General features: G+C 39.0%; 1 protein-coding gene across 2 annotated transcripts; it reads right to left on the bottom strand.

Moving 5' to 3' along the window:
- Positions 1 to 610: 610 nt before the first annotated feature.
- Positions 611 to 14845, bottom strand: PLAC9 (placenta associated 9). 2 transcript variants are annotated; one of them, XM_013096035.5, is made up of 5 exons: positions 14687 to 14845; positions 14408 to 14582; positions 3166 to 3266; positions 2297 to 2417; positions 611 to 799 (listed from the first exon to the last, which is right to left on the bottom strand). In XM_013096035.5, the coding sequence occupies exons 2-5, from the start codon at positions 14463 to 14465 to the stop codon at positions 789 to 791; spliced, it is 291 nt and encodes a 96-aa protein (XP_012951489.2). In that variant the 5' UTR covers positions 14466 to 14582; positions 14687 to 14845; the 3' UTR covers positions 611 to 788. The 2 variants fall into 2 exon arrangements, with proteins under 2 accessions (XP_012951489.2, XP_012951488.2); XM_013096034.5 differs by lacking the exon at positions 611 to 799 and adding an exon at positions 806 to 1017.
- Between the last annotated feature and the right edge of the window lie 280 nt (positions 14846 to 15125).

Raw genomic sequence — 15125 nt, 5'->3', positions numbered from 1 at the left:
AGGAGGGGGCTTGAAACATCCTGCTTTGAAGGAAATGAAATATATACTTTTTTTTTTTTTCTGAAACTCTTCAGCTTCCCTATCTTTTGTTGTATTTTTTAATTTTCATGTTGATTGTCTGTGTATTGAAGATAAAATATCGTCGATTTCCTTTCTATTTTTTCCTCTTCCTCCTGAGATGAGGAGGGAGATGGATGTTGGAATTAATTTGAGATTGCATTGTCACCACAGCAGGTGAGGTGGAGGAGTGTAAAGCCATCAGAATAAGTTGACTGTGCATTTTAACTACAAATTCTTTATAGGATGTGCAACCAGAACTCTTATTTCAATCAATGGCAGTAATGTGACAATGCCCAAAGCCAGACTACTGTATGTGCTCTTTCTTGTCAGACAATCTAACTGTGTCTTGAGAGGACATTGCAGCTAAAAGTGTTGCTTCATTGATTTGTACTGATAGCAAGGGCTTACTTTTTTTGCCAGGAATATCATTTTGAATTAAGGGAAGTTTGTTAGCTGTGGTTTAGTCCAGGATTCCATCTCATCTTCTTTTCTTACTGACAATGCTGTATTTGAAATGCAGTTTTAAAATACAGAGCTTTGAAACGATGTCTAAAAGCAAACACCTTTTTTATTAAAAAGCACAAAAACACGGAAGGATAACGACTGCTCAGAATTGTTCATCTCTGCTCAAATTCTGGAAACATAAGAAAGCTTTTTAAACGAACAAAAGTGCAACTGTTTATAACAACCATACTGTTACATTCAGCTGTCTTCTGTCTCTGATGTGTTCAGCTGGCATCTGTATAAAGAAGATTTGATGTAATTATTCTTGGTTATAAGATCAGGATCAATCTTTCCAGGCAAACATCATTGAAAATATGATGCCCGTTACTTTACAGTGAGGAATTCTCAGTTTGATTCATCAAACCACAGAAGGAAGGTGCTACAGCTCTGCAATTCTTGGACCAGTTGGCAGTTAATGCAACTTCCATCTGAGTGGTACTTATTGTAGAGGTGCTGTAAATATGTAGAAGTTGATTTAGGATTTGCATTCTAAATCCACTGTAACGCTTTACTGCGATACTTTTTTAAATAAATGATACAAAGATACTTTTTTAAAATAAATGATCACTGCAGGGGCATAACTTAATTGTTACCTATTAACTGCCCTTAACAGAGTTCTGGAAAATTCAGTGAATAACTAAGTCAGTGAGGACATGGAAATTCTATCTGTACAGTCATGGTGCCCAGATCTCTACAGCCAACTGCAAGAAGAACTAAAAACCAACATAAAACTCTAGTACTGTCTTCTTTCTGCCTGCCTTATATCACAGAAGTGCTCTGTACTGTGTGCGTATGTGTATGTACATAAAAGTACAGCTGTATCAAAAAACTGACAAAACCGACTTCAGGAGCATCACTGCAGGATGCTCAAGTCTCTCCTCAAGAGGTTTGTTCTCCACCAGCAGTGTGTCTCACTTTGTTAAATGATTTATTGACAGTCAGGCAAGGACTGAAGAGGACTGAGTGTTATAAGATGATGGGCAGGATAGATATCCAAGTTACTTGTTGTTGTTTAATTTATGCCCAAAACGTTTATCTAGGAGCATATTTTGCATTAGTGGCAACTAGATTTAAGATACTAAAACTATAATATTTCCACTAACTTTTTTGTTTTTCGTTGCCTTTTTAGTTGTTTCATTTATGTCACACATGAAACTAAAGAATCACAGGATGATTAAACTCAAGTCATGCGATTCCTTAGTCCATCCTGCTGTTCTAAGGGATCCTGAACTACATACCTGTTCCTTCCTACATGCTTCTTTAACATTTCCAGTGCTGGAGAAACTACAGCCATGTAATTCCAGAGGTTCATTGGTCTTGCAAGAAAATTTGTGTGTTGTGTTTTTCTGGAATTATTTTGTTGCATTTTTTTTGGTTTTATTCACTTTTGTAGTGGTGAAAAAAATACAGCTTTCGTCTTTGCAGCAGTGTTATTCCGATGGGCTACTTCAGTCTTCTGTAGATTAAACATCCCTAATTTATCAACCTCTCTGTGTACCTCATGTATCTAGCTCATTGGCTGGTTGGTTTATTAATTAATTTTCTTTTCCTCTCTTTAGTGGTGGCTGTAACAGTGTCCAAAACTGGACCCAGTATTTCAGCCAAGGCCTTAGCTATGCTGAATTGAGTCAATAAATTTCTTCACATCTGGTGTGGAAAAAGGATGAGATATTTGGCAATAGCATGTGCAACAGTGTTATCGACTAAAGGTTATATCCCACTAGATACTTACCATCAAAAATGTCCATAAGTGGGGTTCCTGGAGCAATGGGAATATTTGATGCGGTCTCACTGATGATATTGAGGAGTGACTTGACTTCTGATTCTAGATGCTCCACTGTTTTCATTACCTTCTAATGAAAACGAGGGAGGCAAATGGAAAAGGGGGTAGTCAGAGGGTCAAGTGGAAAGAATCTTACCAAATGTGTTAGTGCAAGAGCAAATCTACTGTCCTGTTCTACTAATAGCTAATTTCATTTATATTGTGCGTTGCAGTTTTAAGTATTTCTTACGTTATACTGTCCTCTAGTGGCACAAAGTACTAGAATTTGGTTTTGCATGACAAGTTGTAGCACCTCTGTCACCCATAATTTGACTTCTTAGAATGAGCTTTGTATGAATTTAGTTTTAATTCTTTCTTATTTCTCAGCCACCATCATATCCACAAAAAAAAAAAAAAATTCGAGGAGGATGAGAGGAGCTGATGGGGTGGAAAGAAGAGGGTTAAGGCTAGAGCTGGAGGAAGTTAACATGGCCATTTGAGAACCAACAGAATGTGGTTTGGCAGATACCCAGCTGGGAGTAGTTAGCACTGGACGCATATCTTGTGGATGTTTAAGACACTGGGGACAAACATGTAAACATTTCAGCTTTCCTATAATCCCAGTGACAGTTCATTTATTGTTCTGAGTGTCTGCAGAAATGAGCAGAAACTCCTTTGTCAAGCTTTGTCATCTGCAAAATTCACATCTTGTCTTGAATCTTGTCTTATAGAATCAAGAAGGGTCAGTGGCTAGCAATGTGGTTCTTCTTTATTTTGTTTTGTCAAAAGGCTGAGGCAGAGGTCTAGTATAGTCCAGGAACCAACGCAGTAGCTCTTACCTCTTCAATAATATCCAAGCGTTCATGGATTGTATCATGTTCATGACACCAGCTTTCTCTTCCCAAAGTTCCAGGTAACACATCGACAGGTTCTGCAGCAGCTGGAAAAACAGCCACAGTTAAATTAACCAGGAATTTTTAATAACAATACTTACCTTTCTGACTTGTGTAGTTGTATTTGACATGCTAAAGATCGTGGGTTTTTTTGTTTGTTTGGGTTTTTTGTTTGTTTGTTTGTTTTGTGTGTTTTTTTTTGTTTGTTTGTTTATTTTTTGTTTTTTTTTTTAAAGAAAATGGGTTCTGTGCCAGGTAGAAATTGCCTGGTAAATACAGGTGTACCCAACTGCTGTTAATGTCTTGTGGTGATGCATACATTGTCAAAGTTGTTTGGAACAACCTGTTTTCATTTGTCCTTCTATTTGTTTGTTGCCTTTGTTTCACACAACCTGTTTTCTGTATAGAGTAAGTTTATAGACTCAGCTCTGTCTCTACAAGTATAAACCCTAAGTGTTGGGAAGATCTCGCTTACATATCAGTTCCTCTTAGACTTTCTTCAGAAACAACTTGCATGGTAAAATTTTGATGAGCAGCTGAGTTTGTCCACTTACGTCCAGAATGGGTCCAAGCTGGTGATTCCATTGTGGCAGAAGCTTGCCTGTAACAGTCTAATGTTACAATACAAGGGGAAACAAATGTGTGTACAGCTAGTGCCATTTGCTGACCAAGTCACTCATTTACAATGCTGTATACAAAATCACATATCTCTAACAGTTACCTGTGTTTATCTCTCAGTAGTCATGACTTTTTGCTCTTCGATCATCTAATTCTGCTGGCTGTATGCCATAAAAGGGCAGTACCTGCTTTAATGGAGCCAATTCTCTTCTTAGCTTTTGTGCAACATTCAGTAACTTTTGGTTTTAATACATATGGAACAGTGATAGTATTTTAAAACCCACTAGAGTGATAGCATAATTTGCATGATGTTGTTAAGTCCTATTCTTACATGAGCCCTGAAGAGGCTGTAACAATGTGCAGGCAGCAGCAACTCATTCTGTTGTTACTTGCTTGTAATGGAGAAAAGACAGAGGTGAGCTTGTGTTATAACAAACACTTAAAAACAGAAGAGGAGGAACTAGTACTGTCTCCGGTACTGTTGTGTGAGAGCCATGATTTGGATCTGACACAGGACTTCATAACAAGTCTGTGCCAAGAATTTTGGAGGTATGTATCACAAGATAGCAAACATGTTTGTAAGAACTGTAGCCATTGCAGTCTGATAGTATGGGAGGTGTACTGTGGGCTGGAGTCCTTGAGGGCAGGGAGGAGGACAGGAGTAAAGTGTGACTTTATGTACTACGTGTGCTATTATTTTAAAATTTGTTTGGCACAGTTCTAGAAAGAATTTTTGATTGTTTATTTGTAGCAAGATTTTTTGTTGTTATTTTTTGTTTTGTTTTGTTTTTTTCCTGCACCAGGAGGTGGTGCTGTTAGGACAAAAACATGAAGATGTAATCTGTCTGTTTAATACTTAAAAAAATCTGTCTGTAATCTGTTTAATACTTAGAAAAGACTTGAAATATGTCATGTAATTCAAAGATAGCTGCATTGCAGCTGCCTTTTTTTTTTCCCCCTTTTTTGTGTTTTGGGAGTGTTGTTACTTCATAACTTAGTAGTCAAGTGAACCATCCTGTTTCTAGAAAATTTTACTTACTTGCATGTTTGTTGTTTTTTTTTTCCATCACAGTTGGAATGATATGGGAATGCTGAAATTTTATGTCAGAATTGTATGTTACAAAGCAATGGCCAGTCTTTCTATACAAACCCTGGCTGTTCTGGTAATAGGACAACAAGCTGTTTTACTGTCGGAAATCAATACAATTTCTGCCTTTCCAATATTCCCAGCCTTAGCTTTCAGCATCAAGCCTGATGGCCTTATGCTGAACTGCTGCCCATTGTGTCAAAGGGAGGACCTTGAATCACAAGGTTGAGTGGGAAGTTTGGGTAAGGGCCAGCACTGGTTGTATTCATTTGTTTAAGGAGTTTGTGGCTGGCCATAAGTTACATGACAGGCTTGTTTAGTTTTTCCCTAGAAATGGAAAATACATGAGAGTCACTGTTGGCTAGCACGAGTCAGTGTTGACCACTCTTTTTCTCTGACCATGCGTCTTATATCATACTGGTCCTTAAAAGAAAAGCCAGAGCTCTGCCTTTGGAGAAGCAAAAGTTACTGTTTGTCCTGCCCAACTCTGAGCCAGAGGCTTTCTGACCTTTCCAAACTGGCACAGTGAGCATGCCTGTTGGCACTGTGCAGGGACTCCTTTTACCTTTTTCCTGACATAGGACCTGAAATCTTATAAGCGACTTTTTTAAGCAGAGAAAATATGATGATCTTACCCAAAATGTCACTTTATTCCTTGCCTTAGCTTAGCCCTTTTGTGTGAAAGAGTTTTCTGTACTACACAAACTGCAACATCATGTTGTGAGGCCTGACTTCTACTTGAAGCAGGTGTACGTAGGAGGAGAGGTTCAGTACGGTGTATGACATATATTCAAAGCAGGACATGCTGGGATAGGTATATAAAGCCGGTTTAAGGCTGTTGCATCTCACAGTGAGGTTTGCAAAACACTGTACAGTTTTGTGTATGCGTGTACACCGCGAGAACTCAGGAAAGAAGCTGCCGTGAAATGCAGGTCTTGGTGTAGTGCTTGGTACTTCGCTGTGGTTCATTCCTCTCCTCTGGTGCAGAAAGAGATGGCTTTCTGGCTGTGAGGGTGCATTGCTGCTTTATAAACTGCAGTGGGCTTGGTGAAGGAGGAGGAGATGTCTCATCCTGGTTTGATAGGGCACCTTAGCAGAACCCCAGAACTGATGCTGTGACTGAGAAAAACCTGACAGATGGTCTAGGCCTCAGTGTCTCAGGAAACATCTGAAAGCAGTTGTGAATGAGCGATAAGAGCTAGGAGGACATCTGTTTTGAAACCAAAGAAACCAAAATGTTTCTAGTTCCCAGATTGCGTGACACGGAGCTCTCTGGGGGCAGAACCAGAAGAAAACCTGTCAGTGAGGGCCTGCATCTCCCTGTCTGGTCAGTGACTTTCACACAGGAGCGGAGGCGCCCCGGTGCCTGTGGTTGCCCCCTCACTGCCGCACCAGAACAGGGTGCTTTGGGAGGGAGGGGGTGATTGCTGCCACTGGCTGGGCAGCCAGTGCTTTGGTCAGTGTAGTTTCTAGTTTTATTCTGTTTTCAGAGCTTTGGCCTGAGGCTTTGGCTGCTAGAAACCTGATTATTACCTTGTTAACCCACAGCCTTTATCTGTGGGATGGGCGGTTCACAGGACACATCCGGTGCCTTGAAAATATGGCATGCAACTGGGTCACTATGGTCAGGCAGTTCATACTAAGCAACAATTTTAATGCGCTCAAAGAGAATCACATGCTGCTTATGAGTGTTGCCCTTCTCTGTATTGCAACTGGTGAAAGAAAATGACACGGTCTGACTTCGGTGCTGACCACCTCTGGCAGCATCTTTACCAATATAATAATAGCAGCCATCTTGTAAAAGAATCAAAGAATGGAAGGCTGCAGGCCATCTAAACAAAACAGTAATGGCCTGTTAGGGTACCTCCTTCTCCTTACCGTCTTGCTGCTGAAGAAACATTTTACAAACATTAATTAGACTTCTTCCTTGCCGATGTGTCAAAGCACGTGCGCAACCCAACAACACTTTTATGGTCAGTTTTAAAGCTAACAACTTTTAAAGCTAAACTTTTCATTGTATGCTGTATAAAATACGTATTTAAGATGTGTGGTTATTTCAATTTCTGGAAGCCTAAGCAAGTATGCATGCTTATAGAACAAACATGGCATTTCGGGCTATTTTCTCGGAGACATATTTCCATGTCCTGAATATATCTTTTGAAACTTAATGGATTACTTTGGACAGATATTTGTTGCAATATTTCAGTATTTTAGAGAGAATGTTACCTTTCAGTTAAGTCCTCATCTGGAAATTTCCACTTGATGCTTCCTGCAAGTGATACGCTTCATTCAATTCTTAAAGTCCACACTACTTAATACATAAGTGGCTATTTTACAGCCAGAGTAAGGGCTCACTCATCCAAGACAGCAAAATGACCCCTACTTTATACGAAAATTACATTTTTGTTATTTATGCTACCCATCATCTACAAATTTTGACATGCTTTGTGCCTTGTGCCCTTTCTCCTCTGATTAAGCCCTCCATGCTAGGTTAATGGTGCCCATAGAAGCTGGGTAGTTCTCCTGCCTTGCACTGTCATACAGTCAGAAACCAGCAGATGGAGCAGAGAAATTGAGAATCTCTGAGTTAGATTTAAGGGTATCAGGAGATACAAGAAGTGCTCTTGTGTCTAGAAGTTTAAGCAGGACCTCCTTACGCAAGAAGTCTCCTATTGAGTGGAAGGAGGTGAAGTGGCTATGTCATTTCCTCTTGTGTGTGTGAACTTCTACATATAATAGTTACCTACCAGTATCTGAATTCTAGATATACACATACACCTGCTCTTCCACTGAATATAAAAGTGCATATACAAAGGCTGAATAGGTTTATTATTTGCTTTATAGATCTGTCTAGGTATACAGATATGTGTCTATTTGTCCATATATTGTGCAAATATATAGAGATATGCACATCTTGTTGAGGTTAGTGTCAAGATTCAGAGGGTGATGTTAACTTTCCCTTTACTAATAAAAGTTGTTACAGGATAGCTTTTGTGCTCCCCTCTATCTAGTCCCAGGCCATTAGCGCTACATATAAGAAAACTCTTGTCCCCATACCTGCGTCACAAAGACACCTGATAAGAAAATAAATAAAGATAAAACATTACATGGTTGAAAGCTAGACCAAGACAATTCAGGCTAAGATGTACATTTTTAAAAGCCAATGAATCTGTTTAGCAATTGAAGTGCCTTCTGCATTACTTGTACTAAGTATCCTACCTAATGATGCATTAGAGGTCAAACCAAAGTTGCAGGCTTGCTGTAGAAATTACTGGGTTGGGTTCTTTGGGCTGTGTTACAGAGAAGGTCAAGCTAAGTGATCGTAATGTTCCCTTTTGGTCTTAAATTCTATAAAATCCATTTTGCATCATGCTATGACCAGTGTGGTTTTGAAAGTTAACTGAGAGTTCATGTTGTGCTCAGTAGGGAGGGAGATGTAAAACAAAGCGGACCACAAGCCAAATGAAAGACAAATGAGTCTGAAACAGGAACCAGATGGCAAATAAAGAAACCTGAAATCACGTGATAGATGAAAGCAAATGAAAGAGAATATTGTTAACTGTTGAAGAAAACATACTATGGTCTGTGTTCTTGTTTTTACTACCTTAGGTTTAGCAGTATTGTTTCATTTCTGTAGCATATATCATGAAGTCGTGAGATAGTTTTGTTTTTTTTTAAGGAGAAAATGAAGGTGATAGTAATGGATTTATGTTCCAATAGTAAAAAAAAAAAAAACATCAACTTGAGTATATTTGGTGTATCACATTACCAGTTGGTGAAAAATACAATGGACCTCTGAAGGGATCTGCTGATCCTTGCTTAAATTATTCCTTATCTAAATATAGCGTTGGACTCAACTTTAAAGTGTGTATATGAATTTAAAATGTTAGTTCAAGAAATCACACAGTTTACAAAAATGGTGAATATAACTTGCAGCTGAGTACAGAAAAAGTTCAGTTGCAAATATCTATCAGTATTTGGTGCTTTCAGACCCAAGTCCATTTTAACACAAGACTGTTAGTCATATTTAATTTGGGGGAGTCATTCCAATTATGTCAACCCTTAATTAGATATGGAAGTAGTGGATTAACTTGCTGTGTCACTTAGTAGTTTCATTACCGCCAATGTGCCCAAATTCATTTTAAGTTGTATTATATATAATATAATCTGCAATAAATTTTATTGTTAGGGTGCCAAAGATTAATTGATCTGGATAGAATGTGTTGTATTGGAAATGCTGGTTGTCTTCAAGCTCTTACATGCTTGGGAGCTTATCTGTAATTGGACATAGAAGATCTTAAAGGCTGAGATAGTAAAACACTGCCTAATGCTTAGCTGTGATTTAGACACTTTTGAGCTCCTTCCTAGAGATTAAACTACATGCTTAAAAATAAAGGGTGTCTTGTCTTTAGTAATTGCAATAAAGACTGAAAAAAAAAAAAAAAAGTAAAGAATAATTTCTTAGCTTCTTTTATTTGGTCATACGTTGCTATGCTTCACTCTGGAGGCAACTGCCAGATTTTGGTTTTTTGCTTATACATATATATAAGCAAAGAAACAAATTTTGTATATATATATATATACAAAAATGTGTGTTTGTAAGTGTATATGTACACACACCTTTATTAGGCTGTAGCTTTTATGGCAGAACCACACTGAAAATTCCATACAGTGCACACGTGGGGAATATCTTTAATAGGAGATGGAAGGTAGGCATGGAATATTGGACAAGCAATTGAAAATAGAAAGCTCTTCTGGAATTGATTATTATTTTTTTTTTAATCTTTTCAACAGTGTACGAAGTTTCAATCCCTCATTAGGAATTAAGCTGTAATCTATACATTCACTGTATACCTGTGTACTTAAACCTCTTTCTGAGTACCAAGTCTTCGTAAGAATCCAAAAATGGTATGAAATCCAAGGGATTCTTCTGGTATCAAATTTTCATGAGCCTCTTGTAATAATGGAACATTCTGAAATAAGTCTCTTCCATTAAAATGATTATTTTTAATATTGAATTTGGAAACTGAATAGCCATATCAAAAGTCAGATTCCAAACTTGCAGGTTTATACTTTGTTTATCAAGATATATATAGAACATGCCACTATGAATGTTATTTCAGATCCTAGATCAGTTATGGTTGAAATTAATTCTTTTTTCCCTGAAAGAAAAGTACCAAAAAGGAAATACCATGCATAGTGGTATATATTGCATTGGTGAAGATGGTCAGGATATTAGCCTACCACTTTCCTAACCTGTCTGCCCATCAACTTACATGTGAAGTGTCATGTTGTGACTTCTTCTGGTCCTGACGTGCCTCACTTACGTGTGTGAAATACTCAAAATGAGAGGTGGGAATTGGCAGAAATCATAGTTGGTTAGGAGATGGCTGCTGTGTATTTCTGCATGAAACTATTTCCTTTGGATGAAGTTCTTGCTATCGTGATTCTCATTTCACACAGGATCTGCAGCTCTCACTTGCACATCAGTGGAGACTGAGAGTATACAAAGCCAGGGATAACCGTGTGCTATCAGAGCATGCTCTTTGTTTCAGGCACAGCAAAATCAGCTATGCCTGTTTGCCAGAAGCAAAAGTACTACTTGAAAAACTACTTCTCTTCTGTGTTACTGTACTAGTCATTGTAAGAAACACTTAAGTTTTGTGTATTTTTATTTAAAGGAAGGAAGATAACAATAAAAAGTTCCCATGCTGTTTTGGAATATGTTTCCAACATGCTGATCTTTTGAACAAACAGCCAGGGAATATCTTCTTGTGCTTGCTGCTGCAATGGAAAATGACTACAGGAAATCAGAGTGAAAAGAGAAGTGAGCCTATGTAATTTGCAGGTAGGTTACTCTTAATTCATTCTGTAGCATAGGATAGGCTACCCCAATGTTTTGGGCTGCAAACAAAAGTCTGCCTTTATTATGCATTATTTATGTATGTATATATGTTTGTTTTGGAAATTAAGATGAAGTGTCAGATGTGAATAGCTAGCAGCCACATAGGAGATACCTGTGTATGGAGAAGAGTATGAGCTGTTTTAGGAAGAAGAGGAGCTGTGTTGAAGCATATGTTAAGAATGTAAGTTATGTAAAATGAGTGAGCTTAAGTCCTGTTTGAGAATGGAGTAGGTGAGATATGTGAATATTTGATGCTACCATAAATATCAAGATGGCCAAGTGGTATCTGGGGATAAAGAGTTCTTCAAATTTACGAGGATGTGGCTTTTGGTCTGTGTGTAGTAATAGGAGCTATGATCATGGGGAGCGAGGTGTGAGGTGAGCCTGCAACTTATTAGTCAGCTCTGTGGCTGTGTAGTTTGCATATGAGTAAGTTATGGCAGCAGAAAGAAATATGATAGTAAAATGAAAGACAATCCTTGTAGTTTTGTCCAAATATGAAAAAAAAAAAAAAAAAAAAAAAAAATCCTAGGAATATGACCAAGGCTGTGTTCTCCTGTGGCAAACAGTTCACATGTACTGCAACAGCTCAGGAAGTAGAATAGTGATAGATACACAAGCATACCAGATCCCAGCATTCATGGCCAAGACCAACAACTGCCTCACCCAGAGCAGATCAGCTGGATTTATAAATACAGATGGTGCAGATGAACAGCAGGAGTCCTGTATTTCCAGACCCCTGGCTTCCTTGGAGTTTGATAATAACTTTTGATTTACACATGGAGTCCAGATAACTCAATAAATACCTTTTTAACTAAATATAACAAAACATAGGGTTTTGCAGATACGTAAAATCTGTATAAGGGCTCACTTCTACACTGAAACCCTATATTCAGGTGCCTCGTGTTCTCAAGAAACACATCTACATCTGGGCACACTTTGTGACAAACATTTTCTTCTTCCTTGTTGGAGCCCGGAGATGGGTGTTTACAAAGACTTATCTTTGAATTGGAGATGATAATGGCTGTAGTTTTCCATAAGTACAGAAAATACAAGTGATGTGGGGTGTAGATTAAACTATCAGTGGTTTATTAATATATATATATATATATACACACATATACACGTAAGTCTGATTTCAGATGGTACCTCTCATAAGTTTTACTGTGGATTTAGTTACAAAATACAGTAGTTTAATCTCTTAGAGCCAAAATACTTGCTATGAGAAAGCAAGCAGTCAGTTCTGGGAAAAAAATAGGCTGTTCTGAAGGTGTATATTCTTTTTTTTTCTCTGAAATTTCTAGTCATTAGTCAGCCTCGGATTGCTGTATATCTCCTTTATAACAGCCCTTTTCACTCCAGAAAATGCCAGATGTTCTGAAAAGTCATACTATGCTAGCTGAATGAAGAAAAAACATTATATTTAGTTTACTTTTACTTACAGTTAAAACCAAATGGATTTCTGCTTTTTAAAAACAAATCACACCACAGTGTGGAGTATTGAGCAGCAGTGCCTCCCCTGAAGCTCTCCTGTTGCTCTCCCCAGTAGCATGCTCAGTACTCAGTTTGCTCATCTAAATGGAGCATGTCATGGGGCCCAGCCTGTTTACCTGATTGTCAAATAATTGTTTACCCAAGGACTCCAGGTCACCTCTCTGCCATGCATAATAAACACATGGGAGAGACTGTGCTGTTGGAGTGTTGCACCCTCACAACAATTTGCCCAGAGCTTGTTGTAAGAATGCAAGCATGTTTAAATGGGGCAGGCATCGAATGGTCCAGTGCCTCTGGCTATGTTAAATGCTATGTTTGAGTAGCAGCAGCACCCCATAAACTAACCTACCAACAACAGCAAGGAATGAAAAGTTGCAGCCATTAACTCAGAGTGTGTGATTAATCCAAAAGGGCACCCATGCTAGCCCCTCATCTTGAGTTGTTTGAAGTCTGAGCTCTGTGAATATGAAATTGTTTCTACTAATGGCTGAATTAAAACATAAACTCTACTTTAGCCATCCTCAAAGCATTTTTAAGAGGAACTGTTGCCAAACAGAACAGGAAAAAACAATGGATGAATCATGGGGGTGGTGGAGAGCGGTCAGGGGAAGTATCTGTAATGAAATCAAAAGTCAGATTCGCCATCTCAAAGGTAGCAAAGGGAGAACAGGGATGCTGGCTGTCAGCCAGTCAGGATACTCACCTGGCTGTGACAGACACAAGTTCAAATCCTTCCTCAGTGTGACTTGAAGAAAATGGTCCAGGGCCAGCATGGACCATAGATTCCCACCTCCCAAGAAAATATCCCCTTTCTGCCTCTTTGGCAACAGCTGTTCTGAGATTGGGTTCTTTTTTCTTTCTTTTTTTTTTTTTTTTTTTTTTTTTTCCAATCTTCTCCATCTTACACAAAATACTCTGCTAGGACAGTGAAAATGATTCCTTAACTGAGTAGTTACCACCTGGCATAACACTGGGTAGTCGTCTCCGCTGCAGTTGATATTCAAATACTATTTTATTTGGCTAAGTTTTACCTAAGCTTGCTAATGATTTCAGCTTAGACCAAATGACATTCTTTGGGAATAAACAAAACCAGTTTTCTAGCAGTTTTCACGGGGTGAAAACAAGTCAGAGTGCCCTTGCTGGGACTGATAGTTCAGTTCATCACTGTTAAATGTTATAAAACCAGCTGCATGGGAAGGAAACAGGGCAAGGAAGGGTGACTGGGACTTTGGGGAAAAGGGACTAACAGTTTTTTGGGAAATGTTTTGATTGTAATGGAAACTCACTACCCTGCCATGAAATACAAACATTGTATGTTGTCAAGAAGTCTGAGCAGAGGGAAAATGATGAGGGGCCTCAGCTAGCAGAAAACACATAATACAAACAGGCTGCGTAGCCAGGTTTGTGGTAACACAGGGACTATAAACCTTGTACTAGCTAAACAGAATAGCTTTCAGTCACACCATCAGCTGCAATGTGATTACGGGTTAGCCTAGTGCCAGACCTGCTGTTAATGAAATAAAATTTAGATGCCAGTTTATCAGAAGTTGTCCGTTTATACTTATTTCTAAGGTATTTGAAGGAGGTGATATTTGTCTCAGAAATCTCAGGAATAAGTAATACAGAGCAGTAGAGAAAAAAATACAGTACTGTTAACAGCAGCTCTATAAAGAAGGGTTTGTAGAAAGGAAAACGTTTCTCTATTCACCTTGAACTTTGATTTCATTTCTGAGTGGATTAGTGTGCATGCTATTAAGGCTCCAAAGCAGTAATTATGGAGTTGCAGGGCACTGGATGCAGCACGTGAATGTGGCTGTAATTTTCTCAAGATACAGTGATAGTCGCCCATGAGTAGTGAAAAATTTCTAACAGTGCAGTATGCCTTCGGGATGGACTTGAGTAGCACAACACTGGAGGTTTTTTTTTTCTGTTAAAAAACAATATTCCCACAGAATTCTGACACATACCTGTGTCACCTTCATATAAAACCCATAGTGGTGGCAATTCCGTGTCTCCCCCACGCACCCCATGCAAAGGCTTTCACCATGCCACAGTTTCTGCTTGAGAAGCTTGGAATCACTCACCTAAAAGATCCCGCTCCTGCAGCACTGCAATAAACGCCAGCGCCCAGATGAAAAGCATGGTTTCAAAGCCTCCACACTCTGTCGTAGTTCTGGTGGAGAGCACGGCAGGCTCCCTCCCCGGCTCTACATAGACTCCTCTGTCCGTCCTGCCGTTCGTGCTGATGTTTAGCCAGAGCTAGGAGGAAATACGTTCAGGCTGAGCCAAGATTCTTAGGCTGTGCTTTTTCTCTTCCCTCCTTCTAAAAAACACCCTTCCAGCTCCACAAAAAGTCCACTTACCCAGGCAAGCTGGCAATGGTCCAAGCTGCCCAAAGTTTTTACTCTTATTTATTTATGCAGCCTACAACTGGAATGTGCTGAAGAGCTTTGAATCCTGTAAATGCAGCAAATGGGGCTAGAGAAGAAGTGAGAGAAGAGGAAGGGGTTTTGGGTGTTTCTTTCCCTAGGGCGGGGAAAGCAGGAATACTGGAAAACACAGTATCTTTAGGGTTGTGAAAACACAGTGTTTTTTTCATTGTGTGTTCCTTTTTAAGACTGCAGAAAAACCTCTTTTGGGCAGGTAAAAGTCCTGGAGTGACCTGGCTGGAGTGTGGCAGCACTGTGGGAGGCAGTAACTGTTTGTGGTGCCTCATGTTCAGAAAGCATCATAGGAGCTCCTGATGAGCCCACTGAGATCTTCTCAGTTGGGAAGGTGTTTGAAATAGGTTACACTGTGTAA

Source organism: Anas platyrhynchos, chromosome 6 (assembly GCF_047663525.1).
Source record: "Anas platyrhynchos isolate ZD024472 breed Pekin duck chromosome 6, IASCAAS_PekinDuck_T2T, whole genome shotgun sequence".
Taxonomy (NCBI): domain Eukaryota; kingdom Metazoa; phylum Chordata; class Aves; order Anseriformes; family Anatidae; genus Anas; species Anas platyrhynchos.
This window is presented reverse-complemented; position numbering and strand designations above follow the sequence as displayed.